The sequence below is a fragment of the Dromiciops gliroides genome, chromosome 3 (assembly GCF_019393635.1).
Source record: "Dromiciops gliroides isolate mDroGli1 chromosome 3, mDroGli1.pri, whole genome shotgun sequence".
Classification (NCBI taxonomy): domain Eukaryota; kingdom Metazoa; phylum Chordata; class Mammalia; order Microbiotheria; family Microbiotheriidae; genus Dromiciops; species Dromiciops gliroides.
Genome location: NC_057863.1, coordinates 31019115 through 31045303, shown reverse-complemented (window position 1 = coordinate 31045303; position 26189 = coordinate 31019115). Strand labels below are relative to the sequence as shown.

The window sequence follows — 26189 nt, the reverse complement described above, 5'->3', positions numbered from 1 at the left end:
GTGGGTACAGAATACGACACATAATCCCAGAACTTTTTAAAGTGTTGGCTAGTTTTATGGGATTTTTTCCTTCCTCTTTTAAAAGAACGTTTTATCATAAAGGACGGCTCTTCAGGAGGGACTGAAGTGGGATGTAGGACAAACTACAGGAGATATAAAAACAAACAACCAAAAATGTATTTTTAAAAATTAAGTAGGTCAGGTCTTCTCATTTAGGCTTGACTTAAAAACTAAAGGCATTCAAGAATGAGACATACATTTTTTGGACATGGCCAATATGGGAATTTATTTTATTTTGTTTTATTATGCATATTTGTTACAAGGCTATGGTAAAGAAGGGAAAGAATTCTTGTTAACTGAAAAAAAAAACTTTAATGAGACACACAACAGTGGAATACGCTGTCTGGGGAGACAGGCAGTACTTCTTCATTAGCCATCTTCAAACTAATGCAGGTGACCCTTTTCTGGGTAGTTTCAGGAGGGCCCCTGGGAGAGGTAGAAGCTGGACTCTTCTATTTGAACTCTGATCCATTCTCTACCGGTACTGTCTCACAAACATATACACACACTCACAGAGCAGCCTTAGTGGGGTAAAGAGCCTGAGGCTGACACCAGATCTGCAGCCTCCACAGTCCAGGAGAATGTGCTCTGGCTTGGGCCCTGCTGGCTCGGCCTGAGAGCCCAAGGTGAGCCTCACCCCCTTAGGAGGGGCTGGAAGAGGATGGCCACATCTGCCAACCCTCCCATTTCCACACTAAGGAGCACTGACTTCAACATTAGCCACTTCATAAATCTCAAGTCTTCAAGGCAGGAGCAAACCTAGAGAATAATGAAATTATTTCCTTTGGGCATAAATATGTCAATATGGCATTCAGAACTTACCAGAATGGACTTTTGTTTTGTGCTTCTTTAAATTTTTTATATCGGTATAGGAATTTCCACATAATTCACAGATAAATGGTCTTTCCCCTGGGGTGAAAAAAAAGTTTAGTTTAAAAATCCCAGCATTTCTATAGGTTGATAGCTGAAGCAAAAATATATGTATCAACACGTATATGAACTTAATATGATTAAATATTATACTGCTCTTGAATATAATTATAAATATATATATATATATAAAATATTTCCAATTCTAAAACAACAAAAAAGTTCCACAAAGTCTGATTTTAAAACATATAGGAACTCCTTTCTTCTAAAAGGAAAATGACTTAAATATCTTCAAATACCACAAAATTTCTCCTCGTTTTCCTTCCATAAATTTTGATTCAACAAAGTAATAATACTACAAAGTGATATTTTTTACTAGTTAGAAAATGTCCTTACTTGCCAATATTATACATAAGTTCTATTTAAATAAGGAAGGGCATTGGGGGTAGGCTTACTGTTTAAAGTCAAACAAATGAGCAAATGGAGAATGTTATCAGGCACTTCCTAGACTTAGTACTAAGGAAGGAGCCATTCTCAGGTAATAAAAACAACAACCATCAGTGTTGTTTTCATTGGTTTACTGATTTCACCCTTTACAGCAGTCAATATTCATTGTAATTTAATTTTAACTGCTTATGATAACATGAGTATGTCTCTTTAAAGTCTATTTTTACAACTCTTTGTACCAAAAGTTGGGTTAAAACTGACATCAAAAGAAATTATAGAAAGAGAGAACAAAGAATAATACATTCTCCCTAAACACAGACCTGTATGGGATCGAAAGTGTTTGTTGAGTTCTCCTGAGGAAATAAAACTTTTCCCACAAATACCACATATGTATGGTTTTTCACCTAGATGAAAAATAAAAGATAGCGAGGTGGTGTACTATACCAGTAAAATATTGTGTCAGTTACAGATTACCTCAAATAAACTATTCTATAATAACATTTCAATCAAAACCTCTAATCTCATAAAATATTTTAGAGGTATGCAAGTATTTATTTTTAGTGATCCAACCTCATGAATGTTAGTAACTAGTATATGTTTATATGTTTCATAGAAGCTGATTGTTTCCATATAAAGTTTCATTTCTATAAACTTTGGTAGAAACAAGTTGTTCCTAAGTTTGCTCTAAATTTGATTTTTTTTTTTTTAGTGAGGCAATTGGGGTTAAGTGACTTGCCCAGGGTCACACAGCTAGTAAGTGTTAAGTGTCTGAGGCCGGATTTGAATTCAGGTACTCCTGACTCCAGGGCCGGTGCTCTATCCACTGCACCACCTAGCTGCCCCCTCTAAATTTGATTTTTATGTAATTTTAAAAGTTCATTTACATTTATCAACCATTAAAAGCAGCAGCCCTAGAAATAAGGTTATCCACAGAAGAGAATAAGACTACATAATTAAGACTCATTACAAACAGTACTACAGAAAGCAACCCTGCAAAACATTTCAAATTAAATGCTATGAATGTGAAGGACCTTCTTTGTAAGATTCAAGATAAATTATATAAGTTGACATTCCAAGTTGGGTTAAAAAAAAATCAACTCATCATCACTGTTACAGATTTTTTTTCAGTTTATAGGTTGTATGACAAACTAATACCGTGTACCTATTATTGAGACAACGGACCCCAAGATGAATCTGGCTTTTATGTTTAAGTGTACACCTGAATGAATGCTTTTTGGGTGTCTACACTCCACCCTCTAGTACAGGACCAGTCTCCACCTCTGCCCAGAGCCACTGCCTTGATCTCTCTACTCCCATTCCCCTCCTCCTCCTTCCTCTGGTTCAAGGCTCCCTCTCCTTCAAACATCACTTTTCCATCCAATTCTCACCTGTATGTTTCCGAGAGTGAGTTATGAGGGAACTAGACACTGCAAACGCTTTCCCACATGTATCACACACATAAGGCTTTTCTCCGGTGTGCCGACGAACATGGTAAGTCAGCGTGCTGGCCTGAGCAAATCTCTGTCCACACCTGTCACATACATATGGCTTTTCTCCACTATGTTTTCTGACAACAAAGAAATGCACAGTTAGAGACCAGCACAGGGTTTGGGCCCAGCCCTGGGACACTGGCCTTCTGGCCTGGTTAAGCTTCCAAAGCAGCTTCAAAGGTCAAGAGGTTGCCAAAATTGGCTTTCATTTGACTGGTACGCGTTTCTAAAGAGAAGCCATATTCCAGTGGCTTCAGTACTGGTTGGAAAAAGATAAAACTCTGCCCAACATTTTCATGACAGTTAAAATTAAAAGTCCTGTTACCAGAAATCTGCACCGCTCAAGTGGCTTCTTAGTGTAAAGGTCCCAAACCCCACATATGGAGTCAGGTTAGCCATCCTCATTCTATGGTGCTTGCTTTGCTTAGGCTGTATACTTGATAAACCCGTTTCTCATTGCTTTCCATGTATAGTATGTACAACATCAATATATGTGTGGGTGTATCAGGAGCTCTGGACCAGGGGTTCCACAGTAATAGGGAACTCCCAGGTGAGGAAAATACCTTTATCAATGGAGACTGGCACCTTCTCTGAAGCTTGTGGGTTCCAAAAGCAGCCTAGAACACTGGGACATGTAATGACTTCCCAGGGTCCTGGGGCTGGCAGGACTGGATTCCAAGTCTTCCAGGCTCCAAGGCTGGCTCTCTATCAACTACACTATGTGACGCTGTGCGCACATGAATGCGGGAATTAAATATAGAAATAAAATTTATGTCTGATCTAAGACAATTCCAAAGGACTTATAATGGAAAATGCTCTCCACATCCAGAAAAAAGAACTGCGGAATCTGAATGCAGATTGAACCAGACTGTTTCTACTTCTTTTTTGTTTTTTTTTCCTTTTTGAGGTTTTTTCCCTTTTGTTCTGCTTCTTTTTTCACATGACTAATACAGAAATATGTTTAATGTGATTGTACATAAATAACCTATATCAGATTGCTTTCTGTCTTGGGGAGGGAGGAAGGGAGGGAATGAGGGACAAAAATTTGGAACTCAAAATCTTATAAAAACAAATGTTGAGATCAAAGGATATGAACAGGCAAGTTTTCTGATGAAGAAATCAAAGCTATCTATTGCCATATGAAAAAATGCTCTAAATCACCATTGATTGGAAAGATGCAAATTAAAACAACTCTGAGGTACCACCTGACACCTATCAGATGAAAGAAAAGGAAAATAATAAATGTTGGAGAAACTAGAAAAATTGGAGCACTAATGCATTGTTGGTGGAGCTGTGAATTGATCCAACCATTCTGGAGGGCAATTTGGAATTATGCCCAAAGGGCTATAAAGCTGTGTATACCCTTTGACCCAGCAATACCACTTTTGGGTCTTTTCCCCAAAGAGATCATAAAAAAGGGAAAAGGACCCACATGTACAAAAATATTTATAGCTGCTCTTTTTGTGGTGGCAAGGAACTGGAAATTGAGTGGCTGCCCATCAATTGGGGAATGGCTGAACAAGTTGTGGTATATGAATGTAATGGAATTCTACTGTGCTGTAAGAAACAATGAGCAGGAAGAGTTCAGAGAAACCTGGAAGGACTTGCATGAGATAAGCAGAACCAAAAGAACATTGTACACAGTATCATCAACATTTTGTGTTGATCTACTGTTATGGACTAGATTCTTCTCACCAATACAACAGTACAAGAAAGTTCCAAAGGACTCATGATGGAAAAGGCTCTCCAAATCCAGAAGGAAAAAAAAAAAGAACTGTGGAATATGGATGCTGATTTAACCATACTATTTCTTTTGTTTTTGGTGCTGTTGTTTTTCTTTTTTGCTCTGATTCTTCTCTTATAACATGACTAATGCAGAAATATGTTTAATGTTATTTCATATATATACATATATATAAAAAACCTATATCACATTACCTGCTGTCTAGGGGAGGATGAGGGGAGGGAGAAAAATTTGAAATTGGAAATCTTATAAAAACAAATGTTGAAGGACTTATGAAAAATGCAGTCCATCTCCAGAGAAAGAACTGATGGTGTCTGAATACAGAGTGAAGCATAATTTTTTTTTAGTTCCTTTAAACAAAAAGAGTTGAAAACTATCTTTACATTTAACTGGAAAAAAATAAAACACCATTAAGACCGGGGAAATAAAGAGCTAGATAAAAAATAAATACATAAGTGATCAAATAAATAATTGGATGGATGAGCAAATGAATAAACGCTTGAAGGCAATAAAAAAAATTTTACGTCCCATCAGCTACTAATAAACATCAAAATGCAGCCTCTCAATTGGCAATTAATTCTCACGACGATTTACTCTTCAGAGCAATATTTGATTGTCTCGCCCAAGAGGACCTGGGAGTGCTGCCTAGTGACCAACTCAGGAATGAGGACAACTCAACTGGTGTGCCACTTCACCCCTTCATGGCCTACTAGCTGATCAAGATTAATGGCAGCAGAAATTGGAGACCATTATCCTCCTTTCCAAAAAAAACTCTCCTTTTGTGGAAGCTTCAGTTAACTATGTCAATAGCTAGGAAATACTCATGCTATGTCAGAAGTCCTCCTTTGTCACTGTCGGTCAAGACATTTATTAAGCACCTACTATGTTGCAGGTTCTACGTGCTGTAGGGGAAGGAAGGAAAAACAGACTGAATAAAAGACTCAGTTTGAATGGTCCATAAAAAAAGATGTAAAGTCTCAAAGCACTATCCATATCCCTCTAAGAACAAGAGCACCCTGAATTTACCTGTTCTTATTATCTCATGTGTCCTCACAATGACCTAGTAGAGGGGGATTGGGCATTTGACCATTTGTTCAGATGGATACACTGGAGAAACTGTCATGAAGTCGATGTCTAGATTGGAATCCAGATGTGAACCACAGCTCCCCAAACAGTCTATGTCCAATAACACTGATAGCTACCCTGTATTGATTTTTCTTACCTAGCATGAATCTTGAGATTGCTAGAAGTTGCAAACTGTAAATTGCATACATCACACTTATAGGGCTTTTCTTCACCATGATGCATGCGACTATGAAAAACTAGCTGGCACTTCTGAGCAAAACCTTTGTCACAGAGCTCACACCTATATGGCTTCTCCCCTAAAAAACAACAATAAAAGAAAGCATTCAGATTTAAAAGGAAATCTTCTATTGTACCTGCTTAATACAAAAAGGTAAACAAGTTCTTCATTTCCCTAGTTATCAGTACAGAGGATGTGCCTAAAAAGCAACCAGACCTTTCTCCAGATTCATTAGATGAAAAGATTGAGGGACAAGTCTATGTCTCAGAATTACTGAATTCAACATACATGAAAATAGCAATGTGAATATTCATCAGTACAAGTACCAGCAGGATAAAGGGATGTAGAGAAAGGAAAGGCAAGCACTGGTTTACTCCAAAGAAAACAGTAGTAAAGCCCTAGAAGCTGAACAAGCTAAAGGGAGAAGTAGACTGAGAGAAGCTTTGGCAAATGAAATAGGTCAGAGAAATTTGTAGAAGGCCTTTATAACAGCCTCAAAATCTTTGCTTCTTTCATAACTAGCAGGCTAAGAACCAAATTGAACAGCTAACTTTTAATTCGGAGAAGTTATAGAATTAGTATATTATGTGTGTATTCTGGGCATCAGTAATAAACCATGAAAATCATGAAATACACATTTAACAATATTTCAACAATTTTATACTTTCCATTTTTTCTGTATATAATATGCAGATTTCAAACAGCAAATCATCAGCACCTAAGGAAAAAGTAACTTTAAAAAACCGCACTCACCTGTGTGAGTTCTGACATGTGTTTTCAGCTGGTTACACTGGGTAAATGCTTTTCCACACAGTTGGCAGACATAGGGCTTTACCCCCTTGTGTATTCTCATGTGTCGTCTTAGGCTGCTGGCTTCTGAAAACACTTTGCCACAAGTGTTGCACATCGGCTTGTTCTTCGAGTACCTTGGATCGAGGTCTTCTCCAGAGGCTTCCAGCTCATAAGTGTTTGGGACACTGGCTATATTAGACATACAGTGCTCTTTCAAAGCACAGTTTGGCTGGGGTTTTCCCCGTTTCTGTTTCATTGCCACTGTTTGCAAAATGATATCTTGTGTTGTAAAATTATCCTTTCCCACAACTGAAGTCAGCTGGAGTTCCGAGGTATCATTTCCTTGTGCAACTTGTTCTGTTACTGGTGAAGGCAATTTATTTATATCTAAGAACATGTCAACAGATGAATTCTCTAAAATGTCATTGGAATATTGCACTGGTTTATTCTGCACGTTTTTCTGGGAATTGAAAGTCTTCTTCTTCTTTTTAGTTTGAGGGGGCTTCGTTTCTAAAGTTACCTTTTTAGCATGTACCTGAACCAAATCAATAGAAGTTTCTGGTTTTTCCCGGGGGGTAAAATCTCGAAGGGTAAGGAGGCAAGTCTGTTGGTTCAACTCAATGTTGCCAGTAATACTAGATACCTCTGAAGAAGAGGGATTAGCAATAAAAGCAAAATCTTCCATCTTTATTTTACATTTAGTGACCACCTCTTCCACTTTGAGAAAGTCTGCAGCCTGGTGAATTTCTTTAACATTCCAACTGCAAGGAAACAAGGCTAAATGACAATATTCTGATCAAAGAAAACCTTTTATTTTTGATAATAGGCCAGGTAATCTATAGACATAGAAGAACAAACACACAGATCAATAAATATATCAGTAAATTAATTTAAAACAAGGTACAAATACAAAATCATAACCTCCACCTTATAGGGATTGACAACACAAATCAATAAACAGGCAAAGATAGGTCCTATCCACAACACAAATTCGTATAGCAAATACTAGCATTTCACTAGGCACTTTTTTTTTACTTTTTTTTTTTTGGCAGGGCAATGGGGGTTAAGTGACTTGCCCAGGGTCACACAGCTACTAAGTGTCTGAGCCTGGGTTTGAACTCAGGTCCTCCTGAATCCAAGGCTGGTGCCTTATCCACTGCGCCACCTAGCTGCCCCTTCACTAGGCACTTTTTTAAAAGGGGGGGGGGGGGTCCATAACAGGCCTTCCAGGTTATAAACAATTGTCCTCCCAGTATCCTGTTCACACAGTAAAAAAATGCTGGTCCCAGAGTCACCGAAGGCAAGGATCATAACAGATCCCATGGCTGACCAAGAATCCCTGGTATAACATATCCAGCCGATGCTTGAAGACCGCTGCTATGAGGGAACACACTCCTTCCTGAGAAAGCCTACTTATGCTGGGAGGGGCCAGCTTCATGAATCTAAATCTGCTCTTTCTGTAAACGCCTCCCACTGTTTCTAGCTCTATCTCTATCTCTGGGGACAAGCAAAGAAAGTCTCCCCTCTTATTCACAGGTTTACAGCCACATACCCACCGGCTGGAGTCAGTCACTGGCTGCCAGCACCAAAAAGGATCTGGCCTCATGAGTCTTCCCAGCACTTATTCTTCCCCTTTGGGAGCAAGGGGAGGGGAACAGGGGTGGAAAACAGACCTGTCAGGCACTCCCTCTGACTGCTTGCAAGGTGGTTAGAAGCAACTGTGTAGGGGAATGAGCAGTGTGCTGGAGGTCTGGTGACCAATTCACCAATTACTTACTGAATGGCACTGTGTAAAGCATTTCCAGAAGGTACTAGACATGTTCACCACAACCTTGGAACCTTGTAGTCCCTGATTTAATGAACTAGTTCTATGACCTTGGTTGGGACAGTCATTTAACTTTTCATAGTCTATTTCCTTAGCGTAAAATCAGTGGGTCGGACCAGACAAGCTCTAAAGTCCCCTACATCTCAAACAATCACTTTCCCACAAACATTTTCTAGGGTTTTCTGAGGTCCCCTTCCCCTTTCAACTCTCAGGAAAATCTCCCCCTCTTTGTTTCTCCATTTATAAGCAGGATTATTAAAGAAAAAGAAATCCTTAGGTTTATTTTTTTAAAGTGCCAAATACTAAAATACTTGAAATTATTGCCCTTCTTGTCTTTCTCTAATTAAACCTACTTTCCTTCAAAATCAGTAATCAAAACAAACCGTCATTAAATGTGTTCTTTTTTGTTTACTGCTTTCTAAGATTCTTTCAATATAAATATATTGTATTTCCACCCTAATATGGGTTAAGTAACCTTTTGTGGGATGGCCTGAAAACCAGAATCTGTTCTAACTTCCCAAGGGAAGGTGCGGGCAGTCATGTAACAATTGGAATGTCGCCACCTGCTGGAGACTTACTGTAGGAAAGTTCCACCATGAGAAGGCCTCCGAGGGCAAAGCCATTGTAGCTTTTCTTTAGCGTCAGGAAGTGACTTTGCTTGTGGGAGGAAGAAGGGGGAGGCTGGCTCTCTCGCCTTTTTTTTTTTTTGGTGAGGCAATTGGGGTTAAGTGACTTGCCCAGGGTCACACAGCTAATAATGAGGCCGAATTTGAACTCAGGTCCTCCTAAATCCAGGGCCAGTGCTCTACCCCACTGTGCCACCTAGCTGCTCCCTCACTTTTTTTTTCATCAGGACGCTGGTGGAAAGTGGAGCTAGAAATGCGCTCTCCCTTTGATAGATAGATGAATCTAGGCTTTTCTCTCTCTCTTCACCAAATTCTTATTCTCCTTAATAAATGCTTAAAAGTCTAATTCTTGCTAAAGCTTATAATTTATTGGCAACCACTTATTAGATATTTTAGATAGACTAGCTAGAATTTGAGCCCCCTACAGTTGAGAGTGTTACTTCTGGAGTCAAGGACGGGGGCCTATATCTGCCTCAGATAGTTACTAGCTGTGGACCCTGGGCAAGCCACCTCAGGCCTCGCTGCCTCACTTTCTCTGTTTGTAAAATGACTGGGCTGGACTCAATGGGCTCTAAGGCGAGGATGCTATGACATTCCAATATATTTGTGCAAGTTGGAGATTTTCTGTGGAAGCAGAAAGACTATATAAGGTAACTCATTTCTCCTTATGGACTAGGGTTAGGCCTCTGGAACTTAAAATGAAAAATTATTGTACGTTTGGGGGGGGCGGCTAGATAGCACAGTGGATAGAGCACTGGCCCTGGATTCAGGTACCTGAGTTCAAATCCGGCTTCGGACACTTGACACTTACTAGCTGTGTGACCTTGGGGAAGTCACTTAACCCCCACTGCCACGCAAAAAAAAAAAAAATTATTGTACGTAAAGTAATTGTAAGCTTTAAAACAGTAGAGATGCCAAAGACATTTTAAAAATTGTGTACTTTTAACGTAAACTATCTTAATACGTATGCAGCCCTTTGTTAAGTAACACTTAGATTCACAAATCATCATCGTCACTTTCAGGCTTGGTGAATTTCCTCTTATCCAAGCAGCAAAGTAAGTTAGTGGTCGGGTGAATGAAAATATGATTCATTTGTCAGACTTCCTATGACAGACAAAATTATACCTGCACATCCTACCAAATGAACCACAGGATGGCTAATCTGATGCAGGCAGCCTTGAAGATCAGTGTGAAATGCCATGATCCCAGCCTCTGCTATGCTGAAATTTTGGATATTCAAAAATAAAAGTTTACACAATTCATTCACGCCATTCTTATGGATCCTCTACTTTCATAGTTATTAGTCTAAGTCATTTCTCTTCTGGACAATCTTGTTTCCACTTTGGGATGATGACCCACCCTAACTACACAAAAAGAACTATTAGGAGGTTTTGGTTTGGTTTGGGTTTTTTCGGGGCAATGGGGGTTAAGTGACTTGCCCAGGGTCACACAACTAGTAAGTGTCAAGTGTCTGAGGCTGGATTTGAACTCAGGTACTACTGAACCCAGGGCCAGTGCTTTATCCACTGCACCACCTAGCCACCCTATGAGTTTTTAAAAAATATTTTCTTAGAGCTTGCGTTGAACCAAAATAAACAACTTATTCTTTGACCCTGGAAAGGCACAAAACACTAAGTTAGAAGAAAGTACATCTCTCTACATTCATGTTTTCAGTTTTTGAGGGCTGGCTTTTTTGGGCTGCTTGTTTGTTTTCTGGAACAAACTATGGTATTAACATTCTATTACAAGACTGGAGAGGGAACCTAGAGCAGCTGGGTGAAGGACAGTGAGGCCTTCAATGCTCTTTATTACTGAGAAGTGTGGTCTCGTGGAAAAAGTATAAGACTGAGGATCACGCCACAAAATCTTGGGTGTGTGTGTGTGTGTGTGTGTGTGTGTGTGTAAACACATGCTCGCACAGGACAAAGATGGAAAAAGAGACAGGCACAGAGAGAGACAGAGTTTGGGCTTTTTTTTAGATCAGTCCTGTAATTCATTCATCTAGGAACTCCAGATGAGAAAAATCCCTCTACCAAAACAGATCTACACCTGTTTTGCAACTTGGTGTCCTAGAGAGTTGACTGGGGATATGGAGAGGTTAATGGGAGGACTTAGCCAGCCAGGGTCACACAAGCAGTATGTGTTTGAGGCAAGACTGGAATCCAGATCTCCCTGACTCACTCCAGTAGATGGCACTGTCTTCCTCAATTAGAGGACACTCTTCTCAGTTATCAAATAAAGACTTGTAATGCCACATAGGGCTGTTGTAAAATTCAAATGAGATCATATCTAATGTAAAGCAAGTTGTAAACCTTCAAGTTTTATACAAAGGTTAGCTAAGAATCCTTTCTGGGAAGCATCATCAATTCCTATATGAGGCATATTTAATATCAAACCTTCAATCTAAAATAAGTTCTAAATTCAAGTGTAAATTAATTTTAATTTTCTTTTTTTTTGTGGTGAGGCAATTGGGGTTAACTGACTTGCCTAGGGTCACACAGCTAGTAAGTGTTAAGTGTCTGAGGCCGAATTTGAACTCAGGTCCTCCTGACTCCAGGGCCGGTGCTCTATCCACTGCGCCATCTAGCTGCCCCTTTAATTTTCTATAATTTGGTTATAACCCTTGCCATCACTCCTATCTAAGGCTGGTGGTGATCACAAATTGACACATACAAAAATCCAACTATACAAAACAAGATAAATGAAAATTTACTTTACAAAAGGTTTTCTTTTAAACGCAGCTAGTTTATATAATGCTGAAATACCCAGTATAGCACAGATTGGCTTTTCACATGAAATCAAAAGATATTTACCCTCTCCTTTGATTCCTCCTCTACCCTAAGACTCTATATGAGCACAGAGGTACAATTTTTCCTACAGACGAGTGCATTAACGGAGAAACCTCCTTTTTAACATATTTAACAACCACCACTAAAAACAAACGAACAAACAAAACCACCAAAAATGTTAGCAAACTTCCAGGGTTTGTTTCAGGGATCGTAAAGAAAGAAAAACAAAACAAAAACAACAACCTGAAACTGTATTCTTTCCTTCAATAAACCCTGGAGGAAAGAAACTCTTTTAGAATCAACAGGTGGCAAAAGGAGAAAGGGACAGAGGCAGATTCCAAGAACTACGATCCACATTCTGCGACTGGTGAAGGAGCAGACAACACAAAGAATATGAGCATCTTTCAAACAGACTGAAGTGGTGACGCCCAGGCCCCAGCCCCTACCCCTGGCTAAACTGCCCAGCCCTTCTCTTTCACACACAGCCTCCCCACCCCCACCCTGGTCTCAGAGCGAGAGTCGAATACTCCTCCGTCCTTTGTCCTTTCCCTCAGTAATCCCTCCTCCTTTGAAGTCCACTCACTCAAGATTATGGCTGCCATAGACTGCTGACCTCCCCCCACAACCATACACCCTGTCTCTGGGACATCCTTCCTCTTTTCTCACCACCTTCTCCCCTCCCCGCAACTCCTGCCCTTTTACCGGGAACAGATTCAGGGACACTCCCTCTAGCTCCCCGACCTCCCGCCTCCCCAACTGCCTTAAGCCCCATGGCCTAGGCCTTCTCACTGGCTCAGCCCCACAGCAGGCCCAGCCATTAGCACTTTCCTTACTCTGATCTTTACCTCCTTCCCACACCTGCTGCCACATTCCCACACCTTACACCCTCCCTTATACCTCACCCTGACAATGAGACGCTTCAACTCGCCACTGTCCGCAATCTGGGCCCCCCCATTGGAGTCCCAAGGTCGGTGTCCCCAAATCGGCCTCCTCTACTCCCCCTCCTCACAAGCTGCCCGGGCACATCAGAAATTCACCTTCTCCAATCCCCCCAGGGCCTCCCAAATTGATTCCCAATCTCACTCCCCTCAGAAGCCTCCCCAACCCCCCCCCCCCCAATCAGGACCTCGTCCACTTTACTGAAGAAATGGAGGCAATTCAATACTGGCTTCTGCTGGCTCCCTCCCCCGGCGCCCGCACGGCCCCCTCCCAGGCCCTCATCCTCAGAACCTCCCTCCATTCCATCCTAGGCATCTTTTCTTCCCCCAACCCCCATGGGTTTGACAGCAGTTTCATTGTGGGCGGCTCCCCAGCCCACCCCGGCCCAGTCGCATTTCAAACCAGATGTCTCAGAGATCATAAACTCAACCTGTCTACAAGCAAATGAGATGTTCTTTGTAGAGGGCTTGGTACAGCACCCAGCAAACAGGAGGCACTATGCCACTATGGGGCGGCTAGGTGGCGCAGTGGATAAAGCACCAGCCCTGGAGTCAGGAGGATCTGAGTTCAAATCCAGCCTCAGCCACTTGACACTTACTAGCTGTGTGACCCTGGGCAAGTCACTTAACCTTCATTGCCCTGCCAAAAGAAAAAATGAAAGCAAAACCAAACTTTCCTGTTTCTGCCCAAGCTCCCTGCATGGTTCTAGGGCCTCAGGCCCCTGGCCCTCTTCTTCACCCCCACATACCCCATCAGTGGGCCCTTCACAAGGCCTTGCTCCCGTAGTCCCCTTTCCCCACTCACTCACAGGCCCTTACTTTTGCTGAGGCGGTAGCAGCCTCCTCCAGGCTACTACCAGAGGAGTGCCAACCCCGGGGGTTCCCTGGTACTCCAAGAACAAAACACACATTTCTCTGTCCTACAAGATTGGCCTCAACCTCCCACCCCCATCTCACTGAACTTTGTCACCCCCCTTCCACCTGCACTCCAGCCCAACTGGCCGTCTCTCAGCTCCTCGCTCTCACCATTCCCACTGCCCATCTCCTAGGCACTGGCCTGAGGCCCAGCCAGAGTCCTGCTCCTCCTCGGAGAGGCCTGCAGTCTGTTCTGCTGGAAGCCTTTGCTGACCCCAACTGCTATCTCTGTGTGTGTGTGTGCGTGCGTGTGTGCACGCACGTATATACACACGTGCACACTTGTTACCTTTATATTTATGAGAAAAAATCTCCCCCGACAGAATGTCAGTTAATTTGGGACGGGGATTGCTTCATTCTTTGTCCTTGTTTCTGACACTTAACATTTGTCAGTGGACACAAAGGTGGCAGGAGTGGGCACTAAGGGCAATCCTGTGCCAAGCTCTAGAACACCACGTACAGAAAGCATTTCCGGGCAGCACAGACACAGGGAGCCCGGAAGAACAAAAACCATCCAAAAGCACCGACTGATTCTGTCCCAAAGGGAGAAAAGAAAGAGAGAAATCTGGGGCTCAATTGGATTTTGTCTGTGCTCTCCCATTATTTACATTAAAATTTATATTGGCTCATTTCTGTTGACAGAGCAGAGTCAGAAACAAACTTAATTCCAGGCTAAACTTATGAGATATTCGGTCTTTGTGTTCCTTTGGGCTGGCATACTGCTGAACCCCTTCTTTCTTCTGCCTCATGTGAGTCATACTTATCAAATTTCCAGATGACAAGAGTCTGGAAATACAAACTGGGGTGAAAAAAGATTTCAAACAGTTGGGAAAAGAGGCCAAATCAAATATGAAGAAATGCAGTGCTGCTAAATGCAGAGACCCGCTCTTGTGCCCAAGGGACCCCAGCCAGACATCAGTGCACAGAGCAGAAGCCAGGGGACTTCATGGACTAAAGATGCCACATGCGCCCCAAAGCCTGACGCAGTCTCAGATGAGAACCCTGATTCACCCTTCCCCCTGGGGGCGGGAGGTCTTGGGAAGATGACTCCGGCGCAAAGGGAAGATGGGGAGCAATGGGGTTAGAGTTAGAGGCCGAGGGAGGGCGGGGCCTCCGGGAGGGGCGCCCTACCTGTCCAGGTGCAGCGTGCCCGTGTAGATGAACTCGAGGAGCTTCTGGAAGCCATCGGCCTTCACCTGGCTCTGGTCCAGGAAGACGTCGCCGTGCGGGGAGTCTCGGTACACGGCCCCGAAGTACTCGCTGAACGAGGCCAGCACGTTGCGGTGGGCGCGGAACTGCTGCTCGCCGATGACCACCGTGCAGTCGCACAGGAAGCCGGCCTCCCGCTGCGCGTTCAGCCGCTCCAGGAGGTGCCCGCAGTGGTGCGACGGCCGCATCCTGGGGGCGGGCGGGGGGCTGCGAGCCGGGCTGCCTGGGGAGGGCCTCGGGGTCACACCCACCGAACCCGGCCCCCTGGAGGAAGGAGGGGAAGCTCGGGGGTCAGAGGGGGAGGGTCTGCGAGCCGGACCTCCCGGGGAGAAGGGAGGGGAGCAAGGGAGTCAGACCCCCTGGACGCGGCCCGAGGGGCTCCGGGGACTGGCACGGGGAGCGGGGGTCAGACCCACAGGACGAAGCCCGAGGGGCTCCGGGAGCTGGCACGGGGCAGGGGAGCGGGGGTCAGACCCACAGGACGAAGCCCGAGGGGCTCCGGGAGCTGGCACGGGGCAGGGGAGCGGGGGTCAGACCCCCTGGACGCGGCCCGAGGGGCACCGGGGGCTGGCACGGGGCAGGGGAGTGGGGGTCAGACCCACAGGACCCAGCCTCCAGGAGGAAGGAGGGGAAGCTCGGGGGTCAGACCCCCTGGACGCGGCCCGAGGGGCTCCGGGGGCTGGCACGGGGCAGGGGAGCGGGGGTCAGACCCCCTGGACGCGGCCCGAGAGGCTCCGGGGGCTGGCACGGGGCAGGGGAGGGGGCGTCGGGGGGGGGCGGGGGAGGGGGCACGGGAGTCCCACTGCATTGGCCGCGGGGCTGGGGGGGGGGGTCTGCGAGCCGGACCCCTGCGGGGGAGGGGAGGAGGGAGGGTGAGACCAATGGATGCGACCTGAGGGGCCCCCGGGGCCGGCCCAGGTGTAGGAGGGACCCCCGCCCCCGCCCCGGCACCGAGGGGCCGCCGCGGCCGCCTCTTCCACCGGAGCCCTAGGGGAGAAACGCTCTGGGCCCCGTCAGGCCGAAGGACGCGTCTACACCGGCCAGGGGGCCGACTTTAAAGGGCCGGCCCGCAGAGGGGCTTCCAAGGAGGGAGAAACTGAGGCCCGCCCCGCCCCGCGGGCCCTGCTCCATCCCTCCCCCGCCTACAGGCCGGGCGCGGGGCGTGGGGCGGGTCGCGCGGGCACTTGCTCACCTGGCGGCACCCACCCGGGAGGCACTTTCTTCACTCGTTCGACGCCATGTCGGGGGACGTCACCGCGCCCGCCGTGCTCCGGCGCCCCGGCCCCCGGCTTCCGCGCCTGCCGAGCTCACTTCCGGTCTGCGGGCGTTCCCTAGCAACGTCCGGGGCCCCCAGCGGTCCGGGCCCTGGCCTGGCCCAGGCCGCGGGGCCTTGGAGCCGACCGAGCCTCCCCGCCCGCCAGCAAGACTACGGATCCCAGCATGCCCTGCGCCCGGCGGCCCTTCGCCACTGCGGCCCCTCTGCCTTCTGGGAATTGTAGTCCGTCCGCAGCCAGTCTCGGGCCCTACCTCGGCCGCTCCTGCTCCACGGCAAGCGGTTCTTTTCCCGGCCTGAGGGTCCCAGACACTGGCCTGCCTCTCTCGACAGAGGCTGGGCACGGTACTGCCCGCGGGCCGGAAGGCGAGGGTCCTCAGATAGAGCAGTGCATGCTGGGATTTGTGGTCCACACATTCTAACTGGGAGGAGACTATTTGTATCTCTATGGATGCACTCTAATACAAAGTGGTACGGGGAAGAATTCATAGCCCATGGCAGCAATCCGTGTTTGGAAACAATAAAGAGGAAAAAAAATCCCCACAGTTGCTACTTTCCTTTCCCCCAAAACTTACTTCATATATAGGGGGGTGTCCTGTATATAGATATAAGAAAATGGATGGATAGATAACTGACTCTTGGGACATCCTCTTATTTATAACATTATTTACATACAAATATTTCATATGAGCCTTGCAACAACCTCGGGACGTAGGTAAGTATTATCATCCCTAATTTAGAGATGAGGAAACTAAAGCAACGAGGTCAAGTAACTTGCCCAAGGACAGACAGCTAATAAATATCTGAGGTCAAATTTGAACTGAGGTCTATCCTTACTCCAAGCCTCATGCTCTATACACTGAGCCTTCTGAAAATTCTTAACCCTCCTCACACCTTCTGTGGTTCCCCCCTCTTACCCTCCCACTCAGCAGAGATTCTTGTCTTATATTTTACCATAAATGAATGAATGAAGTCCTTCACTGTGAGCCCCCTCTTCCTCATCTTCTATCACTCAGATGCCTTCTGCCACCATCTCCTTCACCCCTGTCTCACATGAGTCAGCCTCACTCCTTACCAAGGCTAAGCCCCCCCCCTTAAGTGATCTCATTTTCTCCAACAGATTGCCCCTCTCTGTCACCCCCACTCTTTTATTCATCTTCTATCTCTCCCTGTCTACTGGCACCTTCCCTACTGCTTATAAACATGCCTATGTCTCTCTCACCCTCAAAAAATTCTCAGTTGCTGAGTTCAAATCTGGCCTCAAACACTTAACACTTAATAGCTGTGTGACCCTGGGCAAGTCACTTAACCCCAATTGCCACACACACACACACACACACACACACACACACACACAATTCTCAGTTGATCCTTCCATCCCCACTAACTTTGCAGCTAGACTTCTTGAAAAGGCCCTTATACAACAGTTACCTTTGCTATCACTATCCTCTTTACCCCTTACAGCCTGGTGTGGAATCTCATCCTTCCAATGAAAGTTACCAGAGATCTAATTGCCAAATCCAGTGGATTTTTTTTTCAATCTTCATTCTTCTCAACCTCTAGCCTTTGCCACCATTGGTCACTCCTTGATACTGTCTTCTCTCTGGGTTTTCTGGACATCACTCTCTACTGGTTCTCCTGCTTGACTTTCTTCTTTGCTGGAACCTCTAACTGTAGGTGTCTCTCAGAATTCTGGCCTGAGCATTCTTCTCTTTTTCCCCTATACTACTTCAGCTCTTGTGGATTAATCTGTATGTTGAGGATTCTTAAATATTCCTATCTGATGTGAGGGCCGAAATTTAATATACAGAGCATTAATTGGGTGATTCACCGAAATATTGGGGTCACAGAAATATGAGGGACCTTTAGGTTCAAAGCTCCCTCCTCTCTGAACTGCCCTTTTAGATATTTCTCTCAGACCAACAAGAACGGAGCCTTACAGCCTTAATTCAGAAAAGGATCAGATTTTATTACTTGGAAATTAATTAAACAACAGAGGTGAAATTAATAAAAATCAAAGATAAGGAAATAGGGAAAAGAAATGCAGAAAAATTCTCTTAACTCTAAACTTAGCCTATGCAATCCCCAGATCATTTCCAATTAAGCTAATTCAAAGGAATTTAGGGTTTTCTGTGTTCACTCGCCAAAACTTGGAAAGTCTACAGTTGCTCACGCCACTGGAAAGGCAGAAGCCAGAGAGAGAGCTAGCATCTGGAAGTGCCTCAGCCTGCCCTCAGGGAGTGTTCAATCTTCCTCCCCCAAAAGGGGAGGTCCTTCAAAAACTGCCTATGGAGAGTTCTTCTTCTGACTTCAGTAGCATACATAACTTCACGGTGGACCAGGTGTGGCCCCACCCAATTGAGTCAGCTAAAACTCCAATAATTTTTTACCACCAATAATTTTTACTACACTGGTCCTAACCTCTCTGCTGATCTCCAATCTTACATTTCCAACTGTCTTTCAGGCATCTCAAACTATATGTCCAGTAGACATCTTAAACTCAACATGTCCCACTAATGCACTGTTGGTAGAGTTGTGATCTGATCCAACTATTATGGAGAGCAATTTGAAATCATGCCCAAAGGGCAATCAAACTGTGTATACCCTTTGATCCATCAATATCACTGCTAGATCTATATCCCAAAGAGATCATAAAAAGGGGGAAAGGACCTACCTGTACAAAAATATTTATAGCAGCTCTTTATGCAGTGGCAAAGATTTGGAAATTGAGGGGATGCCCATCAATTGGGGAATGGCTGAACAAGTGAATGTGACACTGTTGTGCAATAAGAAATCATCAGCAGGCAGATTTCAGAAAAACCTAGAAGGACTCACACAAACTGATGATGTAAGCAGAACCAGGAGAACATTGTACACAGTAACAACAATATTGTGCAATTATCAACTATAATTAACTTAGCTCTTCTCAGCAATACAATGATCTAAGAGAATTCCAAAAGATTCATGATGGAAAATGCTGTCCACATCCTGAGAAAGAACAGAAGGAGTCTGAATGCAGATCGAAGGATGGTATTGTCACTTTATTTTTTCATGCTTTTTCCCTTTTGTTCTGTTTCTTTCACAACATGACTAATATGGAAATACAGTATGTTTTACATGATTGTGTACATATATAACATATCAAACTGTTTACCATCTTAGGGAGGGGGAGGGAAGAGAGGGAGGAAGAAAATTTGGAACTCAAAATTTTATTTTAAAAAAGAATGTTAAAAATTGCTTGTGGGGACAGCTAGATGGCACGGTAGATAGAGCACTGGCCTTGGAGTCAGGAGTACCTGAGTTCAAATGTTGGCTCAGACACTTAACACACTAGCTGTGTGACCCTGGGCAAGTCACTTAACCCCAATTGCCTCACTAAAAAAAATTGCTTGTCCATGTAATTGGAAAAAATAAAATACTGTTTAAAAGGGGTAAAAAGAAACAAAAAAGGGGGGGGACCTCAACATGTCCCAAACTGAACTCATCTTTTTCCCTAAACCCTCCCCCTCTCCTACCTTCCCTGTTACTGTAGAGGGCAAGACCAAGCTGCCAGTCCCTCAGGCTCTTAATCTAGCTGTTATTTAGTGGCTCCCTATTGCCTCCAGGAAGAAATACAAAATGCTCTGTTGTTCAAATCCCCTTTGTACCTTTTTCCAGTCCTCTTGTACCTTACTTCCTAACCCGTAGTCTTTGATCCAGTGACACTGGCATCCTGGCTGTTCCATAAACGAGATACTCCATCTCTTGGTTCTGGACATTTCCTCTGTCAGTCCCCCTGCATGCTCTCCCTCCTTATCCCTGCCTACTGCCTTTCCTGACTTTCTTTAAGGCCCATCTAGAATGCAGGAAGTCTTTCCCAGCCTCTCCTAATGCTAGTGCCTTCCCTCTGTTATTTTCTATTTATCTGGTATGTAATTTGTTTATATGTATTTGTTTGCTTACTTCTCCCCCATTAGACTGTGAGCTCCTAGGGGGCAGAGAGGACTTTTTGCTTCTTTTTGTATCCCCAGAGCTTTGCATACTGCCTTGCTCTTAGTAGTTGCTTAATCAATGTTTCTCGACTGAACACCTGAGTTTTATTTTTGTTCTGACAACTGGAATATCCAAGCATTTATTTAGCAATTTAAGGTTGCAAAGTATTTATCCCATTTGACCTTCACAAAAACCCTGGAACACACGTGCAATTATCGCCCTTCTACAGATGAGGAAACTGAGGCTAAAACAGATTAAATAGATTTTATCCATCGGGCCCTCACCAGGGCACATCAATCAATCGACCAATCAGGACTGTGCTAGGCAAAGAAAGATTTTTGCTTTCCTGGGTCACGTCTCTTCCTTCATTCTTTCCTTTCCCTGTCCCTCTTCAAAGTAACATGTGTGTACTAAGCAAAAAGGCCCGTAGATTCTTTTATTTTCAGTCTCCTTCAGTGGGCACAATTTTTTTTGTACTTTTTTTGTGTGTGTGAGGCAATTGGGGTTAAGTGACTTGCCCAGAGTCACACAGCTAGTAAGTGTTAAGTGTCTGAGGCCACATTTGAACTCAGGTCCCCCTGAATCTAGGGCCAGTGCTCTATCCACTGCGCCACCTAGCTGCCCCCATAATTAAAAAAAATTATTAAGCATTTATTTTCTCTTTCTCCCACACTCCCCCCCCCCCAACCACTGAACACAATAACAACAAAGCTCTTGTGGAAAATATTCACAAACAAAGCAAATTCCCACATTAGCCTTGTCCAAACATAAATATTTCATTCAGCATCGGGAGTCCCTCACCTCCCCATCAGGATCTGGGGTAGCATCCTTTTCATCATCAGCACTCCGGCTGGCCTTTGCGTTTGTCAGGGAGCCTAAGGCTCTCAAAGCGCTTGACATCGTCAGTGTCTGTATAATGTTGCTGTTAGTGTATACATTGTTTCCTGGCACCAGCAAGCCGATTTTGAGGCTTCCCCTTCCCCCTTTCTTCTGTCCTCTCTTTTACTCCACTCTCATCAACCTGGGCTGGTCCCCTGCCTCACCTTCCATCCTGAGTCCCAGCTGAGCAAAGGGGGTATCAGAGACATTATCAGCCCGTACTCTACAGCAGCATCGCTGGCATCAAAGCTGTTGGGCGGGGTAGCACAACCGCAATCAGTGTTACCTGGTGTGAAGGAAGAAAAACGTACTTTTTAAACCTACTGATTTTAGAGAAAATTTTTAAATGCCTTTAACCTCTAGAAGCAATATCTGAGGCCAAAGGCAAAAATAGACACACAGGGAAAGAGGTTGAAGATCTTTCTCAAAAAATTGTAAAATATGTGTACGAGTGAATGAATTTCTTCTGAAATGCAGGAATAAATAGCGAAATTTGAGGAAACAAAGAAATTTTTTAAAAGTGTTTCCGCCCGGTTTCGAACCGGGGACCTTTCGCGTGTTAGGCGAACGTGATAACCACTACACTACGGAAACTTGCCTGCCGCGAGCTTTTGGAAAGGCCCTGATAATAAGGTCGCAATGCGTTCCCAAGGCTTTGGTCTTGCCTTTTTTCAATTAAACCAATAGAAATGAAACTGATTCGTCCTTCCTTCCGGGCCTCTGAGAGCCCTGGGAGAACGCGAAAAGCCGGAAGGGATTTTAGGGAGACGGGATGGGGTCACGACTCTCAAAAATTATGCAGAATCAGAATGAACCGTACTATTTCTTTTGTTTTTGGTGCTGATGTTTTTCTATTTTGAGGTTTTTCGTCATTGCTCTGATTTTTCTCTTATAACATGACTAATGCAGAAATATGTTTAATGTTATTATGTATATATATAAAACCTATATCAGATTACCTGCTGTCTAGGGGAGGAGGGAGGGAGGGAGGGAGGGAGGGAGAAAAATCTGAAATTGGAAAGCTTGAATAAACAAAAGTTGAAAACTATCTTTACATGTAACGGGAAAAAAATTAAATACCTTATTAATTTAAAAAAATTATGAAGAATCAGACTCACATTTTTGGACGTGGCCAAAGAGGCGATTTTTTATTTTATTATTATTTTTTTAAACTAAGGATGTTTGCTACAAGGGCTTTGCTTTTCTTTCTCTCTTTTTTTCTGGTGGGGGGAGGGCTGGAAGAGGGAGAGAAAATAAATGCCTGTTAATTTTTTTAAATAATTTTTAAAATTAAAAGGATAAATCTCATCCCAGCTGATGCAAAGATAAGGAAGCAGAGAAGAGCTATGAGCCTCTTCCTCCCACATTCTTTCCCCGTCCCCAAGTCTCCTCTTTCATCTCCCCACTCCTCTGCCCCTCCCCCACTCCTCATCATTTACCCCTCCCCCACTCCTCATCCTTTCTCCTTCCTCCATCCTTTTCCCCTCCCCCCCAATTGCTCCTCCTACTCTTCCTCCATCTGGTCCCTTTTCTTCTCCATCCCCCCCTTTCGCTTCTCCTTCTGTTCCTTTTCCTCCCCTCTCCCCCTCCAATACAGTCCATGCCATCTGCTGACCCATGGATGCCACTAAAACACCCGTGGGCTGATGGGAAGCCCACTAGGGATTCAGGCCAGCTTGGGCTACTTCCATTGTGGCCCCCAAGCAAGCGGATCCCAGAAGGAGCAGAGTGTCAGCCTGCCTACAAGGAAAGGCGAGGGGAGGGGGGTGGTGATAAACTGCCCTTTTCAAAGATACACAGTATCTTGGGACATTTAAACAAACAACTGAGGCCACTTCTTTTTAAGTTTAGCCGCCGTGGTGCCGGGAAAATTGTGGCAGGACCCAGTTCTGCACCACGTACAACTACTCCTCCTTGGGTGACCTTGGGCAAGTTGCTTAACTTCTCTGGCCAGCAGTTTATCTGCAATATCCGTTATCTGCAATATGAAAAGGGACCACAAAATTAAAGTGCATTAATGGATACAGAAGGGGGATGGATTGCATTTCAATTTCCTTCCTGTAAAGGAACTTTCTGGATAAGGAAGGCAGCAGTTTCAGGTCACAGCCAGGGGTGTCAAAGGCAAAACTTGAACTCAGCTTTTTGTGGCTCCAACCCCCTCCCCAAACTTAATAAGCTACACCTGCAACTAAGATCACTGATGTGATCAGGAGAAATTCCCTCAATTTTCATTTATTTTTGCATTTCCCTTTCCTTTCCTACAACCAACAGGAAAAGGCTTGGTGGTTTTCCAAGAAACCTTTTTTTCTTGATTTATTCCTGGGGGCTCCTGGATTCAGGAGGACCTGAGTTCAAATCTGATCTCAGGCACTTGACACTTAGTACAATTACTAGATTACTAGCTGTGTGACCCTGGGCAAGTTATTTAACCCTCATTGCCCTGAGAAAAACACACACACACACACACAAATATATACAGAGTCCAGAAAAAGAGGGCTTAAGCTTAGACAACACATGTGGCAAGGGGATAATTTAACTCCAGGTTAGTGGTAGTCTTTTCTCCTCTTGGTGGGATGCTGAAGAAGTTCCCCTTTGACATGGTATAATTGCTTTGCTGAGTTCTTCTGGGGGATGATGGGAAGATGGAAAGTCCAAACTCTTCCAGATTCTTTAAAGTTCAAAAAAGTATTCCTTAAGGCAAAGAGGGAAAGGAGGGCAGGAAGGATCCAGATAAAGCTGAGAGCTTCCCCCACCCCCCCAAATGGTTTTGTTAAAATATTCTTTCTTGGCTCTACTTCACTCCAATCTCTCTGGCCAAACTGGCTTGGTATTTTTTAGGCAACCATAAGTTTCTTCAGTCAATATGAATAGGCTCTTGCACAGTGTCATTTGCCAAACATAATCTAAAGTCTTTGATTTATTGATTGAAACATGTTCTTACCTCATTAATTTATCATATAATGTAAATAATTCTCTGGAATTCAGTGTCAGTGACGTGTCAAAGGATCATTTATTGTCATTCTCCTGAGAATGGTCACCCAGTGTACAGCTGGTGGGTGCAAAGAATGGAGGCTCACAGGCCCAGTTTATCCCCTAGACCCTAACTCAAATGGACCCTTCCCCTTTTCATCATTGGTCCAATTACTCAAGGGTTACAATCTACACTCAAAAACTAGCTAATTGGAAAGCAGTATTTCTTAGCCAATGGGGGAGGTGATACAGGGACAATTCTTCAATCTTCCCTTATGTGGACATAGTTCAGGAGCAAACCTAATTGAGACCAGCTCAGGGCTTCCCTGAACCATGTGATTTTGTTTGTTGGAGTGGGGGGAGGAGAAGGAGACCTTTTTCCTCAAACAGGTCTGGAGGAGTATAATTTGAATGGTGACGATTATGTTCTTTTTTGTGTGTGTGTGAGGCAATTGGGGTTAAGTGACTTGCCCAGGGTCACACAGCTAGAATCCAGGGCCGGTGCTTTATCCACTGTGCCACCTAGCTGCCCCTTATATTTCTCTCTCCTGATAAATCTCTTTTTATTTTACAAGATTTGTGATCAACCTCCAATTCTTTGGGTGAACTAGCCCCCACACCCCGGTCCAGGTAGCAAGTCTCCCCCAAACAGGGTGATTTGATTTATTTATCCAATTGATCCCTACCCTTACCAATAGTCTCAGAGCAGGGATTCTTAACCTAGGGTCCATGAACTTGGTTTTTAAAAATATATTAATAACTATTCAAGGGCAGCTAGGTGGCGCAGTGGATAGAGCACCGGCCCTGGAGTCAGGAGGACCTGAGTTCAAATCTGGCCTCAGACACTTAACACTTACTAGCTGTGTGACCCTGCGCAAGTCACTTAACCCCAATTGCCTCACCAAAAAAAAAAAACAAACAACAAAAAAAACCTATTCAAAATAATTGACTTCCTGTCTATTTCTATGCATTTTGTTTTATGTGTTTAATGGCATTATTCTGAGAAGGCATTCAAAGGCTTCACCAGATTACAAGGCCAAAAACCCCTTTCTTAAGAAAATTACTAAAATAACCATACCTTGTCATTGTTTGGCATGTATCCCAAGGAGGTCAATGACCAAAAAAGCAACACTTCATATAAACCAAAATATTTTTGGCAGTACTTTTTTCAATAGCAAAGAATTAGACACAATGTATTCCTAATATAGAATAGCTTAAAAATACTGTGACTACTTACTTGTATGAAAGAGAGTGTTCCTGTGTTGTAAGAAATGACTGTGAATAATACAGAGAAACAGGAAAAGACTTATATGAATTGTGTTGTTTAAAATCTAAATTGTGGGTCCTAATCTGCCCTCCCCAATTTTTTTTGGGGGGGGGAAACTGGCTAAAATCACTGATAAGTTCAGCAAGAGTTTAGGCTTTTAAGGATGTATTAAAATATATTAGAAGTTAGTGAAGAGAGAGAGATTGAGAACAGATTCCTTATAGCATGGAAATCCTAGCTTGGATCTATGGGGTATAGCCAGAGAGAAAGAAACCTTCTTCCTTTCCTAGCAGCCCATGTGAAATCCCTCACCACCAAGCTGATGTCTGAAAGACCAAGAGGGGCCCTCCTGTTCTCCATCTCCCGACACACCAGTTCCTCAACAAAAAAAAGGAAGAGGCAACACCCTAACCTCTGCTTCCTAGTTTCTCTCTCCCTCCCTGAAAGGGGACATCCTTCAAGCTGATTGGTTGAGAGCGGTCTCTTACTGGTGTCAGTAGTACACTGCCTCTGAAAATAACACATCACTCAGGGCTGGTCAGGTGTGGTCTCCATCCAATCACCCTTAAGTAGGTACTTAGTCAGTTTCTCAGTCTCACCCAATTCAAACAGCACTAAATCAATCCTCAGGTGGGGCCTCTGGGTGTCTGCCAAATCCCATTATTTTATCACAGAAATGATACAAAGAGGAGAGAGCAGAACCAGGAAAAACATTACAGACAAAGACCACAACTACAAAAAAAGGGACAAAACAATAAGAGTTTTGGTGGTCCATTAGATGGTCCATTTGGTCCATTGTTAAATATTGTTTATGAAAGTC

General features: G+C 44.1%; 1 protein-coding gene and 1 non-coding gene across 6 annotated transcripts in view; both read right to left on the bottom strand.

The window, feature by feature from the left end:
- MYNN (myoneurin) overlaps positions 1-16349 on the bottom strand; it is a 38022-nt gene extending 21673 nt beyond the window's left edge. Inside the window, exons 1-7 of one of the 5 annotated variants that reach the window (XM_043991507.1) lie at positions 16201-16349; positions 14931-15231; positions 6668-7467; positions 5834-5993; positions 2766-2944; positions 1698-1781; positions 883-969 (exon numbers count right to left, since the gene is read on the bottom strand). In XM_043991507.1, the coding sequence (XP_043847442.1) occupies positions 883-969; positions 1698-1781; positions 2766-2944; positions 5834-5993; positions 6668-7467; positions 14931-15196 (1576 nt within the window). In that variant the 5' untranslated portion in view covers positions 15197-15231; positions 16201-16349. Of the gene's footprint in view, positions 1-882; positions 970-1697; positions 1782-2765; positions 2945-5833; positions 5994-6667; positions 7468-14930; positions 15352-16200 lie in introns of those variants that run through there. The other 4 variants (XM_043991504.1, XM_043991505.1, XM_043991508.1 and 1 more) reach the window with 4 other exon arrangements.
- Positions 16350-21653: 5304 nt separating this feature from the next.
- On the bottom strand, positions 21654-21726 carry TRNAV-AAC. Its single transcript has one exon. It is a non-coding gene; the product is annotated as a tRNA-Val (tRNA).
- Positions 21727-26189: the final 4463 nt, after the last annotated feature.